The 22,188-nt window shown below is 48.5% G+C and overlaps 1 protein-coding gene across 1 annotated transcript in view; it reads right to left on the bottom strand.

The window, feature by feature from the left end:
• Positions 1-22,188, bottom strand: part of ST14 (ST14 transmembrane serine protease matriptase) — a 42,524-nt gene that overhangs the window by 6,815 nt on the left and 13,521 nt on the right. The window contains exons 2-16 of the mRNA XM_078432956.2: positions 12,144-12,303; positions 11,670-11,797; positions 11,393-11,463; positions 10,107-10,264; positions 9,854-9,889; positions 9,386-9,626; positions 7,172-7,311; positions 6,717-6,814; positions 5,606-5,715; positions 5,385-5,515; positions 4,043-4,147; positions 3,607-3,717; positions 3,376-3,489; positions 2,935-3,057; positions 1,927-2,113 (exon numbers count right to left, since the gene is read on the bottom strand). Coding sequence (XP_078289082.1) covers positions 1,927-2,113; positions 2,935-3,057; positions 3,376-3,489; positions 3,607-3,717; positions 4,043-4,147; positions 5,385-5,515; positions 5,606-5,715; positions 6,717-6,814; positions 7,172-7,311; positions 9,386-9,626; positions 9,854-9,889; positions 10,107-10,264; positions 11,393-11,463; positions 11,670-11,797; positions 12,144-12,303 — 1,913 coding nt within the window. The remainder of the gene's footprint in view (positions 1-1,926; positions 2,114-2,934; positions 3,058-3,375; positions 3,490-3,606; positions 3,718-4,042; positions 4,148-5,384; positions 5,516-5,605; positions 5,716-6,716; positions 6,815-7,171; positions 7,312-9,385; positions 9,627-9,853; positions 9,890-10,106; positions 10,265-11,392; positions 11,464-11,669; positions 11,798-12,143; positions 12,304-22,188) is intronic.

Here is a 22,188-nt window from a genome sequence, read left to right on the forward strand (position 1 = left end):
AGGGCAGATCAAAAGGACACAGGAGCCAACCTCAAAGAGAGCGCAATGGTCACATTTGGAACAATTTGAGCAACAAAGTAGTATCACTGGATTACAACCCAAAATGTAAATATACATGCATCCATACGAATATAAGTAGATGAAGAAATAAATGAAAAAGAAGGGACAAATCTTCCTTACAGAAGACTTCCAAATTGGCTCACTTCCTAATAATAAAGGGGGAAATACTTTATGGTGAGGAACCCCGGCAAGTGCTATCTCAACCAAATGAGAAAGATCAACATTACCATCGGTAAGTCATGTTGATATCATGTGCCTGCTGACAAGATGTGATATCCTTTCCAAACACTCAGAAGCCCAGTGTAATCGTGACAACAGCAGACAAACCCAGATGGGGGGCATTCCATAGGATGCCTGGCCTCCAGATCGTCAAGATCACAAAAACAAAGACAGACTGAGCCACTGTCCTAGATCGGAGATTGGGGGCATGGGACAACAGAATGCAAAGTGGGAGCCTGGACTACCTCCTGCCCCAGAAAGGATATAAAACCCCTGGGATACCAGGAAAGCCCACACTGGTGTTAGCAGAAGGGACCAGTGTGGGACAGACGCACCACATTAACAACAAGGGCAACTGCGTTAGGGTGTGCGGGAACTCCATTCTGTCTTTGCAACCTGTCTGTATCCCAAGACAACAAGCTTATTTTACAATATTTGTAAGTAAGCTTCCATCACTCCAAAAAGAAACAAAATCTCTTCTGCCCAGGGTGGAGGAAAGTGTGATAAAATAAGAGAGGACAGTCAGGCGGGACGAGGCTGCCCTCTGACAGCTCAGCAAGGCCCTGGGGACAGTCACACTGACCCTGCCCCCTGCGGACCATGTCATCACCCATGCCTACGTGCACCTGCCTGACGTTGCTCAACGTCCGTGCCTTGGGCCTACTTGGTGCCCTAGCGCTGTCTCTCCAGAAAGCGCACAGTGGTTCTTCTCTCCGCCCCGCAGAAGGGTGACTAGGACAGTCCGGTCACCCTCTCACACAGCTGCCTCTGTCCAAAGGGCATGCACCCAGCAGGAAGGCCCTGAGGGCGGGGATTCCCTGCAAGGTCTGCTCCCCTGTGCCTGCTTCTCCAGGAGGAAGCCATCCCACTAGACTCCCTACGGCCAGTGGCTAGAGGCCTGCGGCAGACCACCTGTTCCTGCCGACCCTCTGGTCTGCAGACTGTGGCTCTGCTTACCCTGTTCTGAGATGCCAGCCTGACCCTTTCCTTAGAGGCTTTCCTGGGCCAGGCTGGAGTCTGCCCAGGGACCTGAGGCTCCAATGTGTGGAGCACAGTGTGTACCAGGTTTCAGGAACACGAGCATGTTATTCTCAGAACTCCAAGGATAAGAACTCATGCTGTCACCAAAGCTGCCAAAGCACCTGAGGCCCAGCAGGCGTGGATAACTTGCCCAAGGTCACTGGGCAAACAAAGCTGGAATGTGAATGTGAGGCTTGTCCTAGCCGGTCCCAAGGAGTCCCTGTGTGCGGACTAACCACACAAGCCTTGGAATCCACACACTCGGGCTCTCGTCTGACTGTGCCACCTCATAACGGCACAACCTCAAGCAAATGTTCTTACCTCTCTGAACCTCTGTTTCTGTAAAATGGGGACGTAACCAGACCTGCCCAACTGGGTTGGTAGGAGAAGCACTTAGACACTGCTTGATGGAAAGGGAGTACCCAACAAGTGTTAGTTTTATTATTACCACTATGACATCCCGGGGTGTCTCCCACCCCTCCAGTCCTGGCCCTGCCCCCGTGCCATCCACTCTGCCATGACTTACACACACAGGGGGTTTCCAAGCCCAGAAAACAGAGGAGAACCTCTTAGGGTCTAAGAGGAAGCCTCCATGCTCCTGCTCAGTGGCTCCCGCCCAGGGCTTACTTGAATCCTTTGTCGTCGATGAAGCAGTGAGCTGCTGACACCATCCAATTGGGAGAGATGATCGAAGCCCCGCACACGTGGCCCTGGCCCAGGGCGTGGAGGCTCACCTGCCAGGGCCACTCACCTTCATCTGCATTCTTGCCCCCGACGACCCTAGACTGCCTGGTGAATGACCGCAGCCCACAGTCTGGGAGGGGCAGAAAACCCAAAGGTCAGAAAGTCACGGCGGGGCACTAGCCCCTGGGGCCACACGCCAGGCTCAACGGGAGGTCATGTGGGGTGGTGGCCTTTTGGTGGGACCCTCTACAAATATCTTCCAGCCTCAGAGACCCACTGACTTCCTCCCGGCCCCCCTCCCCACTCCCACACTCAAAACCCTCACGCTCCTACCTCCTTAGTCCTGCCCAAATGCATTTAGAGGCCTTCAGAGAGACCTGCTGGTTTGCTTAGATTTAATTTGAGTGTCATTTGCCTAGATGTCCTCGTTGAATGCTGAAGGACACAGCTCTCAGAGGGAAGAGCCGGGGGGGGGAGGGGGGGGGACGGCGATGCAAAGTCACAGAACAGCTACAGCTGTGCTCAGATTTAACCTATGGCCAGTGACTCTGAAATACACATGAGGCTACAAATTGAAGTATGGTTGGGGTGGGGACTAAACCCTGCCGATTGCTCTGGTAAGCTGTGCCCCACTCCAGGCAGGATGGGGAAGCCAGGACTTGCCACTGCCCTGTGGGCCAGGTCTACAGAGCAGGGGCCAGCCCAACACCTCAGCCAGGATGCGAGCTCTGCCACAGAGGCACTGATGTGCTTGCTGGCTGCCCTGGGCCCTGCCTCCAGGATCAGAGCTGGCCCATGGGACAGTGCCTCTGTGCCAGTCAGCAAAGTCATCCTTTCCCCCAGATAGACAGGGGCAGAGATGGGTGACTGAGGCACTGGCATGATTTCTACCTCTGTATGTGCCTTGCACAGTGAACAACCTGCACAACTGTATGCAGCGGCCCTGCTCACCACAATCCTTCTCATCTGAGCCGTCACTACAGTCCTTCTTCCCATCACACTCGGGGTTGCTCTTGCTCACACAGAGACCGTTGCGGCAGCGATAGGTGTGTTTGGTGCAGGCAACAGTTGTTACTGCTCAAGGAGGAGTACAAGGGGAAGGGAATCAGTTCCATGGCAACACCCAACCAGAAGCCTGATGATCCATCCACCTTATGCTCCTTATCAAGCCTGCTGTACCCATCCACACCCATGCCCACATCCTTCCAGGCCCACCAAAGGTTCTCCACCTTCTGGAAGATTCTCTCCCCACTGACGTACTTTCTCGTCACACTTCACAGAGAGGGTGGTTTTTGTTTATCAAACTTTGGAAACTTGGAATGTGAGTGTGCTCATGGCAGCTCCCACCAGGAGGAAAGCCCCTAAAGCAAGGTGGGCTGGGCCAGGTCTCACCTCTGTCACACGTGGCCTCATCAGACCCATCTCCACAGTTGTCTGTCCCGTCACACTGCTGGTTCTGTGGGACGCACTTCCCATTGCCACACTGGAAGGTCTGAGCCGGGCAGCCTGGGGACAGGGCCTCACGCTCAGCACCAGTTCGCCAACCCCCCGCTGAGGTTGCAGGGAGGCCCAACAGGCACTGCCACCCCCCTCCTCCCACCCTTCCAGACACCAAGCACTCACTGCACTGCAGCTCATCACTGTTGTCCCCGCAGTCGTTCACACTGTCACACACCCAGAAGAGGGGCTTGCAGAACTTGTTCTTGCACGTGAACTGGTAGGTGGCATTGCATTCTGAAGGGGGCACGGGGCAGCGGTCAGCTGGGCTCTGAGCCCTCGTTCTGACAGCCGTCATTGCTCACAGCTTCCCCGGGCAGGAAGGGTGACCACACAGCCACCCGGGGACCACCTGCCCTGCTGGAGGGGGCAGCTCCGGAGTGCCTCTGCGTTCCTGGCTATGGAAGCGAACCCCACTAGTGCAGAAACACTCCAGTGCCTGCTCGGACAGAAGGCAGGGCTTCCAAACAGCACAGGGAGGGAAGGGGCTTGAGGTCTACATGGGGAGCAAAAGATGGGGACGGCTCCCCAGCAGCCGGGCGCGCGAGGGCAGAGGACTCACGGCAGTTGAGCTCATCGCTGTAGTCCGTGCAGTCAGCCCAGCCGTCACAGCGCAGCTCGTTCCGGATACACCTGCCCGTGTTACACATGAACATCCCCGGGCATGCTGCAGGGGAGAGGGCAGGCCTCAAGTCCACGGCCACCAGCCTCGCCTCCCACGCCGGCTGCCCTCCCTCAGGGCCAGCCTCACAGCCACACCGAGGACCAAAGAGAAAACTCTTCCCCATCCAGCCCTCCACGGAGAGAGGAGCAGGCTGCAGCCGGCACCCCAGGGCTGTGGTCCCCCGGCCCCACCATGCTGCGGCAAGCGCATTTCCTACAGCCGGCATGGGAGGCTAGCCACAGACCCCTAGCAGGGCGGCGGGGGGGTGGGAGTGGGGCCTTGACTGCCGATGATCAAGCCCCAGGAAGCTCCAGACAAAGTGGAGAGAGACTGGCTGGGTGTGCTCTCAGTTCTACTGCCCCATGTCCTTGGCCGCCCACTCCTGCCCAGGGGCCAGGCTCCCCATGCCCAACACGGAGCAACAGTAGCCCGGCAGATGGATGATGTGTACACCCCATCCAAGTGTCCAGTTGCATCCCTGGACTTCCTTAATTCTAAGACATGTCCCATATTCCAGTGTTTCTGAGACCGGGATGTCCAACAACTGATGTCATCAGGAAGCAGACAGAGCTGAGAGGAGACTGTTCTCTGTGCTGCACAGGCAGCCCAATCACTTATTGGAGGGGTTTGTTCATCCAATCGCATTTTAGGTGGTGAGCCGTGCGGTTGCATTTTAACTGAAATTTGGGTTCTTGCATATAATTAAAATGTCTGCCGGAAGGTTACTGTGTGATGTAGGGGCTGAAACAAAAAATCACTGTGACTAGGTTAGAACTGCTATGCGCACAGCAGACAGTGAGACTCGAGGCAGCAGAAACTGCCAGATCTCTTAGGTGTAGAACACGGAACTGTCCGAGCTAGGAGCAGAGGGCGTGATGAGTCGTGCCCCAGTATTTTCTCCCGGGTCTTCCTCTCTCTCTATTCCCGAAGGTGTTATAAGGCCACAAAGGCAAGCACAGATGCGCCAAGTCGTGGTAATGCTGAACCGGAGGGACAGACGGCTCAAAGGAACTCGGGAGGCCTCGGGCACGGTGTGTGCCAGGGTTCACTGCCCACCTTTTTCAATACGTGCATTTCCGGCAGCCTTGCAATTTTGTCTCAAAAAGCTACCGGACATGCACCTTACGTTCTCTGGTACCTCAGAATTAGGAGAGCACAATGCTGGGAAGATACAGAGCAGAGAGCTCATCGTGGGCCAGTCCCTATAGCCAGGCCCCCCCTTCTGGAGACGTGTACTCACGGTCACTGGAATCATAGGAGAGGTACTCGGCCAAGAAACCCGTGTCAGTGTAGGACTGGTCGGAATGGAAGCGAACAGTGATCTTGCTGCTTTTGCTGGTCACCACAAACTGGGTCCTCTCCCCGCAGTACCTGGAGGGGGCGGTCACCGGTAGGAAGAGGATCCAGAAGTGTTCGGGGCGCCCCCTCCCCCTCCAGCACTGGGTGCCCCAGGGTACTCACTTCTCCCCGTTGACCTCCACGTAGTCCTTGAGGCAGCTGCCCGGGGGCACGTTGGGCTCCAACAGGTAGAAGAGCTTGAAAAGCACTTTCACGTTTTGGCTGTTGGGCACCTAAGGAGAGCGATGCTGCTGGGCCTCTGCTGCTTCCTAACCCCCTCCTAAACCCAAGGATGCCACGTGCTGCTGGCCACGGGGGCTGGGGGACAGTGGCTGCTGTGTTTTTATCTCCCTGACCCGTGTGGGCGATATGGAACACACAGCAAGAGGGACTCGGGTTGGACGGCTGGAAGACCCTCTAGACTCAGAGGCAAGAGACACTCTTATTCCTAAAGAAAGCTGGTGGTCCTCCTGGCACCATCAAAGAAAGAAAGGAGAGATGGGTCCCTGACTCGGATGGCCTGCGGGCAGCCCCGGAGGCAAGACTTGTCATTTAGCAAGTGCTTTCTCCAAGCTGCACACACAATCGGCAACATTACCTCTGAGAGGCAGACACCACTCCTTCTCCTCTTTCCTAGGAGCAAGCTGAGGCTCTGATGTAGAGTGACTGGCCCAAGGTCCCTCAGGGGGCCACTGATCGACAGCTAAAATGTGAGGGGCGCCCTGGTGGCTCAGTCGAATGAGCGTCCGACTTTGGGTTTTGGCTCAGGTCACGGTCTCACGGTTCGTGAGTTTGAGTCCCGCATCGGGCTCTGTGCTGATGGTGCGGAGCCTGCTTGGGATTCTCTCTCTCTCCCTCTCTCTCTGCCCCTCCCCTACACGTGTGTGTGCGTGTGTGAACATGCACATGCACACGCGCCCTCTCTCAAAAATAAATAAATAAACATTGTTAAAAAAGAGCTAGAATTTGAGACCATTTGAATATGGGTCTGCTGGAGGTTACAAGGTTAGGGCTACTCCACCCTGCTCTACTCTGCAAGGCTTTAGATATTCGGCAACTTGGGGGCTGCTAAGGGAGCCCATCTCCCTCTCCTTGACCTTCCTCACTTGCCATTCTGGAGCATCCCTCTTCTTCCTCCCTCCCTTCCCCTCCCTCTCCCGTTCCCCTGTTCCCTCTCCCTCTTCTTCTCCCTCTCTCCCCCTTTCTGCCCTCACAGGCACCCTACAGCTCCTACCTCAATGTCCCACGTGCAGTTCATGTTGGGCGGGTAGTGGCCAGGATAGTAGGGGCTGCTAAATGTCCCTTGGGTTCCACGTAAGTAGCCTCCACAGCCTGAGAGGAAAGGCAGGAGGAAGAGCCTGAGGACCGAGGACCTGCCTGGCCAGGCAGGCAGGCAGGTAGGTAGGCCAAGGGGCCCTGGCAGAGCCAGCCGGCGACTCTCTCAAGCTGCCTGCCAGGGCCCCCGCACACTCCACAGCCAGCGGCCAGAAAGTCTGAGCACTAGGAGACTGACCACTTTAGGGAGGGCTCCTGACCCACACAAGAGACAAAAGGCCCTGTGGCTTAAGCTTCAAACCTCTGACACCGACCTGAGCCAGTTCACCAGCCCAAGGGATTGGCCTGCGCCTCGTGGGCTCAGGCCAGCCCCTCAGACCTGTCCCTCCTCTGCCCCACCAGGCCCTTCCTTACTGCTCAGCTTAGGCAGCTGGAAGAACGTGGCCTCAAAGCCAGGGTGTCGCCGCTCAGTGTTGGTTATCAGCGTGACGAGCAAGACATTCTGGGAGGAGAGGAAGGTCAGGTTGTAGGAGGGAGGGTAGGTGCCACACAGCCTGTAGGGGTCAGAAGTTGTATGTGTTACAGAGAGCAGACAGAAACCAGGCGTCCCTAACCCCGGTCCCATCCATAAAAGGCCAAGGGTCATTTAAAAGCCCCTCCCCACACAAATGACCTGAGATAGGATTTATTTATCTTTGTTTAAAACAGCAGAAAACAGGGACGCCTGGGTGGCCCAGTCAGTTAAGCATCTGACTTTGGCTCAGGTCATGATCTCAAGGTTTGTGAGTTCGAGCCCCGCATCAAGCTCACTGCTGACAGCACAGAACCTGTTTTGGATCCTCTGTCCCCCCATCTCTCTTCCCCTCCCTGGCTCATTCTCTCTCTCCCTCCCTCTCTTTCTCTCTCAAAAATAAACATTAAAAAAAAAAAAAAACAAAACAGCAAAAACTCAGAAGCCTCAAATGCTTGACCACAGAAGATTCATTAAACTATGGGCTAAATAATAACAATACTAGTAACAGTAACAGCACCGACAACACTTAAGAACATGTTAAGAACTCAGGAGTCTTCATAACAACTCCACTAAGTAAATACTATTATCCCCATTTCACAGATAAGGATACTGAGGCACTGAAATAACTTGCCCAAGGTTCCACAGTTAATAAGTGGCTGGGCATCCAGGCTCCGGAGCCCACACAGCTAATGACTGTGTCACGTTGCCTCTTTGTGCTCATTGTACATTACACAATGCCACGTTATGCAACCATTAAAATCACAGAAGCAAGCTTACTGATTTGGAAGGATCATCATGATATACTTCAGTTTTCAAACCAGACAGCAAAACCAAACGTGCCGTAAAATCCTATTTTTAAATCTATACACAAACATACACACACATAGCAGAAAGCGTGGAAGAACACACCTCACAAATTTAACAGTGATTACTTCCAGATCATGATGGAGGTCTGTGCTCTCTGTGCATGTCTATTTCCCAGTTTCTCCTTTCGGAGCCATGTGTTTATTTCGTTGTACAATTCATGAATTACAGAGAGGGGAAGAAACCTTGCACAAAAAGGGTGTTCAGGCTGGAGTCCTAGCTGCTGAGCTAAGGCAGCAGATGGTTCTATCTTGTTTTGGAGCCTGAATTCTAGCCCATTATTTATCACAAAACGTCTGCCCGGCTCATTTCCACAGGCAGCAAGAGAAGGCTCTGGCCCACTGAGTCAGGGAGAGCTCGGGAGAGGGCAGCTCATGCCCACCCACGGCGCTCTGAGAAGCACGCTCAAGCCCCACAGCGCGGGGCGGAGGGCAATCATCTCGGCACCCCCAAGTTCCTCAGCAGGTGTATGATGCCTTTTTATTTCCTGTAAGCCTGATGCTTTGGGCAGCTGGGGGCTCGCCGCCTCTGGAGAGACTGCCCTTCCCAGGACTCGCCAATTCCTAGACATAGTCAACTCACCCTCAGGGAAGCCTTTCACATACAAACCAATTAATCCAGGGCCCACACCCCAACCACCTCCTCCATGGGGCTCTTCTCTCCAGGCCACCATCCACCCGTCCTAATCACCCCACGACCAGATACCTGACAACTAGAGATAGATTTGTGCCCCAGAACCCACTGGAATTACTCAAACCAGTCACTCCTAAACCTGCATACACTGCCCTGCCTGGCCTTTCCGGCAGAAACCACAACAAAGGCTCCTGCCTGTGTTCTCCTCTGGCCCCCTCTGCCTCCTGACTGACCCTGGGGCTTCCCCATGTGGCTTTGCATGCCCCCTCCTCTGGGAACTATAAGTAACAAACTATCTTTTCAATGGCAGCCACCTCCTGGTCCACTGGCCTCAATATAAGCGAGTCATGATAAAGTGAGCATTTTACAACAGCAGTCTCTGGCAAGGAAAGGAAGTGCGCCGTGCTCACTGGCATCTAGGGACCAGTGAGCCTTCCTCACCCTTGCCAGGGCTGAAATCACCCCTGAGACGCTCTGGGAGCTCACACTGAGGATCACACACACCTGCTCTCGACTGCCTGAAAGTCATAGGCTGTATCTCCAACCCACGTTACACTTCCCTCTGGAGGCAGCTGCCGAGCTCCCGCAGCCTGCCTCTGCTTCCCCGGGACACTCACTGCACCACGGCACGGGGTTCCACGGGGCTCAGGGTGTCATACACCATGACCAGGTCACTGCCACGGTCGTCACAGGGCGCGACATCAAAGCTTCGGAAAGTGAGGCTCAGCACGGAGTCGGCGTCCCCCCGCAGGGTCCACTGGCAGCGGGCCCGAGCCGGGTATGGGCTGTCAGGGAAGCCAGGCGTGGTGAAGCGGGTCACCTCCCCGCTGCGGGCGTGCAGGGCAAAGCTGCAGCTGTCTGTGTGGGAGACGGAGAGGGCAGAGCTGGTAGGGGCGAGCAACCCAGAGCCTCCCTGGGGGGTGCACCCAGGGAGATGTGCCAGGCTGCCCTGGACCCAGAAGAGACAGAAGAGGGGGCTTCTCACAGCCTGGGACAGGTGGGGGATGTGTATGACTTCGGGGGACCCCCTTGACTGAAAGGGCGTCTGGCCACATCCATCTTCTCTGGGAGGATGGCATACTTACTGTCCTGGGTGGTCTGCACTGTTCTGGGGTCAGTGGCTGAAGAACAAGAGGGAAAACACAGTATTTACCGCTGTGGTCAATTTCATTCATCCTGCTTCCTTATTCCCCTAAAGGGAGGTACCCGGCCAGCAGACCGTCTTCCCTTCTATGCACTGGCTCGGGAGTGCTGCCCTCCTGCAACGGTCCAGGGCCTGGCCCTGCTCCAGGGAAGCCTGGCCCAGCAAATGCCCACGCCCAGCGTCCCTGTACTCACGGAAGGCCACCACCGAGGTCAGCACGAAGGAGTTGAGGGCGCGGGCACGGGGTGGCATTGTGATCACACGCTCCTTTGCCATGGCGCTCTCGGCCTCCTCCACCAGGTACTTAGGGATGCTGAACTCGGACCAGAAGTAGGCAATGACACTGCCCTCGCTGTGGGGAGAGGGGTGAGCCTGAGGCGCAGGTGGGCGCCAGGCACCCCACCTGTCCCCACACTCTCCCAGATGCTGGATATAGATGTGATGGCTCAGGCTCCCCAAGAGACCTTCCTCCAGGCAGGGCCCACCTCAGATTCTTTTATGCTTGCCCACCTTTCGATCCTTTAAGCAAGAGATCTTGCCTCTGTACCCTCTACTCTCACAGTCTCTCACCAACCAGACGTGTTCTGGGGCCAGCTCAGGTTTGGGAGTGGGAAAGCAGCCTGGATTGTGAGCTGTCAATGCTACCACTAGCTTGGGCGCATTGAATATCAAACTCTCGAGTCTGTGTCCTCATCTCTGAAAGAGGATGAGAATGCCACCTGCCAGCCAGCACTCATAAAGATTAAACTGGGGCACCTGGGTGGCTCAGTTGGTTAAAGTTCAAGTCTTCATTTCGGCTCAGGTCGTGATCTTATAGTTCGTGGAATCAAGCGCTGAATCGGCATTGGACTCTGTGCTAACGGCACACAGCCTGCTTGGGATTCTCTTCCTCAACTGTCTTTCTGCCCCTCCCCACTCCCGCTGGCCCACTCACTCTCTCTATCTCAAAAAAATAAACATTAAAAAAAATTTTTTTTTAAGCGCACATGACTCTTGATCTCAGGGTCGTGCGTTTGAGCCCCACATTGGGCATAAAGATTACTTAAATAAATAAATAAGCTATTAAATAAATACGTAAAGATTAAACTAACTAAATCAAAAGTACTTTTGAGATAAAGTCTATTTTTAAAAAAGTATGTTGAAGGCTTCCTAAGCAAGGAAAATATGAAGACTCACCGAAGCCTTCCAAACCCAAATTTAGAAACATAACAAACGATCATCACCATTACTGAGTGGTTTACATGGAGGACACACCACACCTGTCTTCACCCGTGGCACCTGGGGACACTCCTACAGATGGCTACCCCTGCCCTGGAGACAGCAGAACTTGTGGGCTAAAGTACACACACCTAGGGAAGAACAAGGATGGCACCTTGCTCCCCATGCCAGACCTTGAAGCTGCATCACCCTGCAGGCTGCGAGCTCTCTGCCCACCTACCACACAGCCCTGATCCCACCCAGCCTTCTCCCCAGCACCCACCTGAAGGCAGTCACAGACGACTTCTTGTAGTAGGGGCCCAGGGTCGGCACCCCACTGTACAACAGCTTCAGCTGAGGGCGAGAGGGAATGCTCACGGCATGCCAGAGAACAGCAATAGCCCACTGCCCAAGACCGTGCCTCTCCCTCCCTCCTGGGACCCACAGGCCAGCCCAGGGATCCGGGAGTGAAGGGAGCAGTGTTCTTTCAGCCTGGGTGAGGCTGGGAGTGCCAGGGCAGACCCCAGGGACAGGGCTCCCTGCCCAGGGACTGGACTCACCGCTTCCTTCACCTTGCTGGCCAGGTTTGCGAACTCCGTGGAGTTGGAGTTCTCATAGGCATCCAGAAAGTTCTCGTTTGTGATCCTCAGGTAGCCATTGAAGACCTTCTGAACCCGCGCATTCTGGTCTATGGGAGACCAGAGAAGGAGGGTGGTCAGAGGAAGTGACACCGTCATGCTACCCTGGTCCCCCCACTGTCCTCAAGCTGCCCTCAGCAACCCTGGAGGAGTGAATGCCAGGAGAGGCCAGTGGATGCATGAGCTTGTGGGCCAACACCCCTCCCTTATGGCTTGGAAGAGCCAGGGGAGCCAGGGCCCTGGACCCTTCCTTACCTACCCCCAGCTGCACCCTCCGGTCTCTCCCTCATGCCCACAACCGGTGGCCCCTATGTCTGTCCACTGAGAGAGGACATACAGCCACCATCCTCCCTCTCCCCATCACTCTCCCCAGAGCCAACCCCTGGCTCTACTCACACTGGAAGTGCCACACCATGAAACAAGTCATGAGAGAAAGCAAGAAGATGCCAACCAGCACGGCCACCAGCACCACCCAGCGCTTCGGGCCCCGCTTCTCAACCTTCTTGGTGTTGTTGACTGGCAAGAACTCCACGCCTTCCTCAATGCCCTTCATGCTCTGAACAGAGAAATGAAACACAGCTCAGAAACTCTCTCTCTCACCTTAACAGCCTCCCAGCCCTGCTCCAGGAAGAATGTTTACACTTTGTAAGGTCCAGCTTGGAGCAAAAAGCGAGGAGAAATGAGAAGTGGCCTTCCCATCCACGCATCCCAGTGTCAAGGCAGCGCCACATGTGTACTGCTTAAGAATTGATAGTTTAGGGGCGCCTGGGTGGCTCAGTCGGTTAAGCGGCCGACTTCGGCTCAGGTCATGATCTCAGGGTCCGTGAGTTCGAGCCCCGCGTCAGGCTCTGTGCTGACAGCTCAGAGCCTGGAGCCTGTTTCAGATTCTGTGTCTCCCTCTCTCTGACCCTCTCCTGTTCATGCTCTGTCTCTCTCTGTCTCAAAAAAAAATAAATAAACGTTAAAAAAAAAAAAAAAAAAGAATTGATAGTTTAAATAAAAGTGAAACAGGCTGTCTAAACCCAGTCATGGAGACTCTCCACTTAAATGAATCATCTCTGACGCAGGTACATGCCCGCATGTGGGGAGAGCAGGCCCAGCCCAGGGCCGTGATTGGCCGCCACGGGGTCTCTGTGTGAGCTTCTAGAGGCAGCCCCTCCTCCGGCTAACGCAGCCCTGGGGCCTTGGTGCAGGGAGACCCTGCCAGATTCAGTCCCCACTGATCGCGGGGAGGCAGGAGGGGGTGGGCAGGAGCCTATGGGCAGCACGGAAACCGTACACCCAACCTACCCGGTGCCCTTGCTCTGCCAATGTTTAACCAGCCCCAAGTAAAAAGGCAGTAAACCGGGGCAGCCCTGCCGTGCCACTGTGGAACAAGCCACTGTTTCTCGCCTTGGTGTCCCACACCAGAATCTCAAGGTGACATGAGGCCAAGGTTCTACGGGAATCCACACCCAAGCTCATCCCAGAGCCGGAAAAGCAAACAAAACACCCAACAAACAGGATGGCAGCTTACCCAGGTTCCTCCCAGTCGGGGCTATCCAGGAAGAGAGGGGACATGAATAATACGACAGGCGGGGTGTCCGTCGATGACAGGCGGGGTGTCTATGGGCGCCTGATGACAGAGAGGCAAACTCTTCTGCCCTATAACATACACTCTGTCTGCCCTAAATCCCAGAGAGGAGCTCTGCCCTTTCAGGTTTAACTACCTCAGACCCACTCCAAAAAGGGTTTGTAATAAACGCAATAGCCCCCAAATTCCACAGATGTGGCCATTTCAACAGTTTCCAGATGTGGTTCTGCTGGTGTTTACCTCACACTCTTGATGTGCTTGAACTAACATTTCTTGATTTGTTACATTTGAACATCACCTGTTAATTTCACCATTATAAAAGAGTCTCCCGACTCCTGACATGTTTGGATACTGAAATTTCTATTTTAGATCCTTAACTGGTTACTTTTGTGACTTTAATACTGCATACAGAAACACACCTCATAGCTAGCCCTGCCTTGGTAATTATATTGCAATACATAAATGAATCAAATCAACATGTTCTATACCTTAAACTTACACAATGTTCTTATATCTCAATAAAATAAATTTTTAAGAAGGAAAGAAACACACTTCAGAGGCAACTGCTTAAAATGCTTTCACAAGCTGCTTATTCTGGGATTTATCTACATACTTCTAAATAATATGCAAATACCACTATCTCTTGATTCATCTATTTAAAATATAATCATCTGACTTCCTATTATGATAATGTGAATTTTAATATACTTCCTTCTCTTTTTCTCACCCATCCTCCCAATAGCTATAGGGCTAAAGTTTTTTTTGTTTTTTTTTTGTAATTATATCCACATTCTATATCTAAATTACTATATTTTCATGACACTTGAACAACATGGGAGATGAGGGGTACCCACCCCACACATAGTAAAAAGTCCACATGTAATTTCTGACTCCCCAAAACTAAACTACTCACAGCCTACTGCTGACCAGAAGTGTTCTGTGGACTTCTGTGGACCAGAAGTGTTCTGCTGACCAGAAGTGTTCACAGCCTACTGCTGACCAGAATATGTTCAGCACATATTCTGCATGTTATATGCATTATATACTGTATTCTTACAAAAAGTAAGCTAGAAGAAAATGTTAAGAAAATCACAAGATAAAATACATTTACAGTACTATACTGTATTTATTTTTTAAAAAAACACACATATAAGTGGAACCACACAATTCAAACCCGAGGTGTTCAGAGGTCAACTGTATTAGTCTTTGAAAACATTGTTCATTATTGTTTCCCTCCCAGTACAATAATTTGTTTCTCTTGCTGCCAAATTTCATTTACCTGGGTGACTTTTTAACATATACTGAAGTCTTTCTATACAATCTAAAAGCTACATAATACTCTTCCAACCTTCTACATATAAAGTCTGTCAAATACCCTCTCACTTCATTTTTTTCCTGGAAGCTTCCTTTCTAGAGCCCTCTGTCCTTTCCCATAGCTAATGTCTGGAACTTCCTTCAACATCACCCTGGGAATTTCCTTCCTCTCCCTCTTGTGTTAAAACCCCTATTTCCTGGATTCCATATCTTCATCTTTCTTGGCTTACTTCATTTTAGTAGAACACATAGTTCAGTAGCTTCCCAAGAGGGAAATTTTTTAAGACTGCATTTTTCTGGAAGTATCTTCACTCTGTACTCGCATATGTTGATAGTTTAGCTGGGTATAGAACTATATGTTTCAAATAATTTTCACTTAAAATTTTGAAAGCTCATTGTTTTTTAGCTTTTAATTTTGCTTTTGAGAAATAAGATAACAGTACAAATCCATTATTTCTTAGTCATAATTTGTTACCTTTCTCTGAAAACTTTGAGGATTGCTTTGAATTGGGTCTTTAGATTTCATTATGCTGAGCTTTCCACCTGCTCTTTGAATTTGGAAATTCCTATCTTTCAGTCTGGGAAACTTTCTTGTACAGGCATACCTTGTTGTCCTTTGTTTTATTGCACTTCACAGACAAAGCATTTTTTACAAACTGAAGGTTTGTGGCAACCCTGTGTTGAGCAAGTCTTATCTGCACCATTTTTCCAAAAGCATTTGCTAACTTCATGTCTCTGTATCACATTTTGCTAATTCTCAAAATATTTCAAACTTTTTCATTATTATTGTATCTGTTATGGTGATCTGTGATCAGTGATTATGACTGAAATCTCAGATGATGTTTGACAATTTTTAGTAATAAAGTTTTTTTTTTAAGTTTATTTATTTATTTTGAGATAGAGAAAGACACTGAATGCACGAGCAGGGGAGGGGCAGAGAGGGAGAGAGACAATTCCAATCAGGCTCCACACTGTCAGCACAGAGCTTCACATGAGGCTCGAACCCACGAATTGTGGGACCATGAACTGAGCTGAAATCAAGAGTCAAATGCTTAACTGAGTCAGATGCTTAATCGCCCCACTAATAAAGTAGTTTTAAATTAAGGTATTTACATTGGTGTTTTTTTTTAATTTTTAATGTTTATTTTTTGAGAGAGAGAAAGGCACAGCACAAGTTGGGGAAGAACAAAGAGAGAGGAGAGAGAGAATCTCAGATAGGCTCCACACTTGTCAACACAGAGCCCTATGTGGGGCTCCAACCCACGAAACCATGAGGTCATGATCTGAGCCAAGATCAAGAGTTGGATGCTTAACTGACTGAGCCACCCAGGTGACCCTTTACATTGTTATTTAGACATAATGCTATTGCACACTTAGTAGTGTGCCTCCTTCATTTTCTCTGGTCTATCTTTCTGCAATTCCTATTACATTGATTCTCTACTTATTGTTTTCCTGCTATTATCCATCTGTTTATTTGTTTGCTTGAAGTAATCTCTATGCCCAACATCGGCTAAAACTCATAACCCTGAGATCGAGAGTCACATACTCTACCAACTGAGCCACCCAGATACCCCCATCTCATTGTTTTTCAACTTCTCTAACTGAAATTTTCATTTATGCTGTTAGCTAATTTCCAAGAGTTCTTTCTTGATCTCTGAATTTTGGATACAAAATCTTCCCATCTTTATACTGCTATTGAGTACCTTTTCTCTGTTTTTTGGCTTTCTCTTTCATGTTGAAGGCTTTCCTCAAATGCTTCAAGATGATTGGTTATTCATTTATATTTAAGAATGAGGTCCTAAAGGTGGTTTGGAAGCATCATTTACCACAAATGGGTTCACTGTAGGCTACAATTAAGTGGCTATCCAGATTTTTTTTACTGGGCACTCCCAACTGTCAGGCTATGTTTCTTTTCTATGGGATGGTTTAATTGCTCCAGAGAATCATTTTCTAATTTCCCGGATACACTGATTTAAACCCAGACACTAGCATTCTGGAACATGTGAAAGAATAGATCTTTGGCTATTTTTCATTCCTCACTACAGCCTTCCTCTGCACGTAGTGTCCTCAAGTCTAGAGAAATCAATTTCCCATCCCTTATGGAGGACTGGTGGGGTAGGGGTATCTTTGTTTGGGACTGAGGTGGGATCTAGGGATTTCTAACAATGCCCCTCCCTAGTTCTCCTCTATCTCATAGCCTGAGCCAAATTCTTACACCTGGTAGAGGACATTATCAAAGACTGTAAGAATATTTCCAAGAGCTAAAGAGAGGCACATATCTTTAAATGCAAAGGGTTCACTGAATGGTAAGAAAGAGAAATGAAAAAACACAACTAAATATATCATGATAAAATTCAAGATAAAGTAGATCCTTTACATCTTTACCTGGCATTTTTTCCCCTCTCTCATATTTTACATTTCTTTGTCATTTGGTTCTATTCTGGGATTTTTTAAACTTATTCTTGTGAACCTTTAATGGAATTTTTAAAATAATTTCACTGACATAAAATTGACATGAAATAAACTACATATTTAAAGTATACAATTTTTGGCATATATATACACCCATTAAACCATCACCACAATCAAGATAATGAACATATCTGTCACCTTCAAAAGTTTCCTCGGGCTATTGCCTCCCTCCCATTCCTCCCTGATTGCCTTTCTAGTCCCAAAGCAACGACTTACCTGCTTCCTATCAGTAAAGACTAGTATGCTTTTTCTAGAACTTTTTATAAATAGAATTATACAACATGTACTCTTTATTGTCTGGCTTCTTTTACTCAGCACAATATTTTGAGACTCATCCATGATATTGTTTTTAATGTATTTTTTTAAATTTTTAAAATGTTTTATTTATTTTTGAGAGAGAAAGAGAAACAGAGTGAACAGGGGAGGGGCAGAGAGAGAGGGAGACACAGAATCCGAAGCAGGATCCAGGCTCTGAGCTGTAATCACAGAGCCCGACATGGGGCTCAAACTCACAAACGGTGAGATTATGACCTGAGCAAAAGTTGGACACATAACCAACTGAGCCACCCAGGCACTCCAAGTTTTTAATGTTAATAGTGCATTCCTTTCTATTCTTGAGTAGTATTCCATTATATGGATACACAACAATTTGCTTACTTACTCACCTGTTGATGAACATTTGGGTTATTTCCAATTTGAGACTGTTACAAATAAAGCTGCTATAAACATTCCTGTACAAATCCTTACATTGGCATATGCTTTCACTTCCCTTGGATAGATACCTATGAGTGGAACAGAAAGTTTGTATGACAGGTGTATTTTTAACTTTTTGAGAAGCTGCCAAACTGTTTCCCAAAGGGACTGTATCATTTTACATTCCCATCAACAGTGTATGAGGACTTCCATTGTCCACATCCTATCCAACATTTGGTATGGTCAATCTTTTTTATTTTAGCCATTCTAACAGCTGTATAGTGGGGTCTCATATGGTCTTAAGTTGCTTTTCCCTAATGACTAATGATGTCTAACATCTTTTCATGTGCTTAACTGCCATTTGTTTATCTTCTTTGGTGAAGTGTCTTTTCAAATTTTTTCCCTAGTTTTTTAAATTGGTTTGCTTATCTTCATATTACTGAGTTTTGAGAGTTCTTTCTATATATTCTAGATACAAGTCTTTTAACAAATACAGAATTTGCAAAGATTTTCTCCTAATTTGTGGCTTGTATTTTCACTCTCTTAACAGGGTCTTTTGAAGAACAGAAGTTTTTCATTTTGGTGAAGTTCAATTTGTCAAGCATTTCTTTTATGGACTGTGATTTTGGTGTTGTATTGAAGAAATCTTTGCCTGATCCAAAACAACAAAGATTTTCTCCTATGTTTTCTTCCAATAGTTTTACAGTTTTAGGTTTTATTTGGCCCTATGATCCATTTTGAGTTATTTTTTTTTTTTTATTTATATGGTGGCAACTGGGTGGCTCAGTCAGTTAAGCATCCAACTCTTGATTTCATCTCATGTCATAACTTCATGGTTTGTGAGTTCATGCCCTGTTCAGGTTGACACTGCAGAGACTGTTTAGGATTCTGTCTCCCTGTTTCTCTGCTCCTTTCTCCCTCTCTCTCTCTCTCTCTCTCTCTCTCAAAAATGAATAAACACTGGGGCACCTGGGTGGCTCAGTGGTTGGGCAACCGGCTTCGGCTCAAGTCATGATCTCACAATTCGTGAGTTCGAGCCCCGCATCGGGCTCTGTGCTGACAGCTCGGAGCCTGGAACCTGCTTCAGATTCTGTGTCTCCCTCTCTGTCTCTGCCTCTCCCCCACTCGCACTCTGTCTCTCAAAAATGAATAAATGTTTTAAAAAAAATGTAAAAATAAATAAATAAATACTTTTAAAAATTCTTTTATATGATGCAAGGTATAGATGAAAGTTCTCTTTTTCTTTTCCTTTCTTTGTTTCTTTTTTTTATATGGATATCCGATTGTTCCACTATTGGGACCATATTTGTTGCACAGACCATCCTTTTTCTACTGAATTGCCTTTTCACCTTTATCAAAATCAGTTGTCCAAGAGGTGCCTGGCTGGCTCATTTGGTGGAACATACAACTCTTAATCTCAGCGTCGTGAGTTCAGGCCCCATGCTGGGGATGGAGTTTACTTAAAAAAATTTTTTTTCAATCATTTATCCATATATCTGTGGGTCTTTTTCCAGACTCCACTCTGTTTCATTGGTCTCTTTGTCCATCTTTATGCAAATATCATACTGTCTTCATTACTGTAGCTTTGTAAGTCAAAAAAACTATTGAAATACTAAGTGAGTTTAGCCAGGTTGCAGGATACAAGATTAATACACAAAAATCAATTATATTTCTATGTATTATCAATGACCAATTGGAAATTTTAAAAAAATTTTAAATAGCATTTACAATAACATCAACAATATGAAATACTTAGGGGGCAAATCTGACAAGAGATATACAAGACCTGTACGGTAAAAAATACAAAACACTGCTGAGAAAAATTTTTAAAGACTTAAATAAATCAAGTAATATCCCATGTTCATGGATTGGAAGACTCAATATACCTGTCTATTCTCCTCAGATTTGTCTAGAGATTCAGCATGATCTTGATCAAAATCTCAGTAGGCTTTTTGGAGAAACTGATTAATTGTTTCTGAAATTCATGTGGAAATGCAAAAGATTCTGAATAAAAAGAACAAAACTGGAGGGCCAATGTCACTGGATCTCAAGCCTTATTATAAAGGCAGTGAACCTTTTATTTCAAAAATCATATACAGTATTTCATTTCCAAGAGTGATGTTTTATTCTTTGATGGTTACTTTTTTTTTTTTTTTTAGAGAGAGAGTGCAAGCAGGGGAGAGGGGCAGAGAGAGAAAGAGAAAGAGAGAGAGAGAGGGAGAGAAAGAATCCCCAGCAGGCACCACACCCAGCAAAGAACCCCATGCAGGGCTCAATCCCACGATCCTGGGATCATGACCAGAGCCAAAATCAAGAGTCAGACATTCAGCCAACTGAGCCGCTCAGGAGCCTCATGATGGTTGCTTTTTACAGCCGCCTTTTCTTATTTTATGAATTCACTACCTTCTTGCTTTTTCTTAGGAAACTAGATTTTTTTTACATTCAGAACTTTGTCTTTGCCTTTCTCTTTCAAGATGTAGATTAAATGTCCAATGGTCCTTGGCTGTTTAATAATCATGTTTAAAAAAAACCAGTAAAGTTTTGGCTAGATTCTCAGAATAGAGTGTGTGTATGTTTACATGTGTTAGATGAAATGTAACAAGATAATAGCTTATTTCATTTATTTTCAGGGCACAGAGTGGCTCAGTTGGTTGAGCGCCCAACTCTCGATTTTGGCTCAGGTCATGATCCCAGGGTTATAGGACTGAGCCCCGAGTCAGGCTCCTTGCTAAGCATGGAACCTGCTTGGGATGCTCTGTCTCTCTATCTCTCTGTCTCTCTCCCTTCACTCTTCTCCCCTGCTCGCTCTCTCTCTCTCTCTCAAAAAAAAAAAAAAAAAGTTTATTTTTAAATTCCAGAGTAATTTCACAACTATTTTGGAATCATTCATGGCTTGTGCCATCACTCCCGCTCTATAGATAAGGCAAGGAGAGATGATGACTGCAAGGTCACATAGCTACTTGGTGGCAGACCCAGATTAGATCCTGGTTTTCTGCGTCCCAATGTGATCAGCTCCAGGAACTCAGGAAGCAGGTATTAAGGGAAATAGAAAGCAAGTTCCTTGGGAAGGGGAAAGTAGCTGACAGCATGGACAGCGGACTCCAGGGGCCACCCCCAGGCTTACTATGGAGCAAGGCCGTCAGCATGAGGACTGGCTCAATGGCAGGGTTTGGGTTATCCCTGCATGTGAATTCTGGGGCTCCCTTCAGCCCAGAAATGTTGTCTAATCAGTAACTAGACTGCTTCCTTTTATAACCCTACCCTCAACTCCATTTTTAGGCATATCATACTTGCCTAACCCAGTCACTTTACTGATAAGGAAACTGAGGCTGACAGAGGGAGTGACCTGTCCAAAGTCACAAAGGCAGTGAAGTCAGTAAAGCAGCAAAGTTGAGACGAGAGCCACACCCTTCCAAGCCTACCTGGGGTTTCAGGCAAGCACATGGTCCATCAGCCTCCACAGGAGGAGGTGGCAGGGAGCTCCCCCCCTCCCCAACCAGGTCCTAACTGCTTACATAACCATCTCTCTACACATAACCATCTCTCTGCAGGACCATAAAGCCAATGGAAGACAAAATATGCCAGGGCCTGCTTCTGCCTCTCCTTTCTCTCTTTCATAAAAGTAAACACATGAGCAGGTGCACATAAAAACTCAGGGCTGTGAAGCCAGGTGCTTGGTTATCATGAACAGAGATAGAGGCCACATAACTCTTGAAGCCAATTCCCACCAGCCAGCTCAAGTTAAACCGCGACCAGAGTCCCCAGAAACACAGCATGGCTCAAGGCCAGCTCAGACAAGGGAGCAAGGAATGGTTTCCCCAAGGACAGATGCACATAAAGGGCTTGGAGCACACAGACACACACAATGAAAACCCTGGAGGGCTGAAGGGGGAGAACCCAGGTGATAGGCTGCAGGGACAAGATCAGATTATCACCATTCCCATCCACTTCCTGGAGGGAGATAGAGAGTACAGTCCAGAAATCCAGGAGGGGAGATGTATAAGCCCTGGAGAATATCTACTTTCTGTTGTTTTAAGCACACAAATCCAAATGATACATATCCTCCCCAAGGCCACTGACTGTCCAAAAACAATGACTTCTAGAAGGTATTTGATGATATAAGAAAGATTCTTGCAGTCACCTGACTACCATCAAGTAAAAAACTCACCAGAACTGGAAGTGAAATGCTAAGCAAACAAAACTTGGTGTCCAAGTCAACCAAAAAAATCCTTCCATTTGGAAGGCAACTTCTCCTGGGTCCTCTGTCACCAGCTCCAACTCTCCAGGGCCACCCTTCCATGGGCTCCAAGGACCACCAAATCCAAAGCCAGAATTTGTCATTGGTAGCTTAGAATGTGGTCTTCGCTAGAGAAAAGCAACTGGTAAATG

Source organism: Panthera onca, chromosome D1 (assembly GCF_046562875.1).
Source record: "Panthera onca isolate mPanOnc1 chromosome D1, mPanOnc1 haplotype 2, whole genome shotgun sequence".
NCBI classification, from domain to species: domain Eukaryota; kingdom Metazoa; phylum Chordata; class Mammalia; order Carnivora; family Felidae; genus Panthera; species Panthera onca.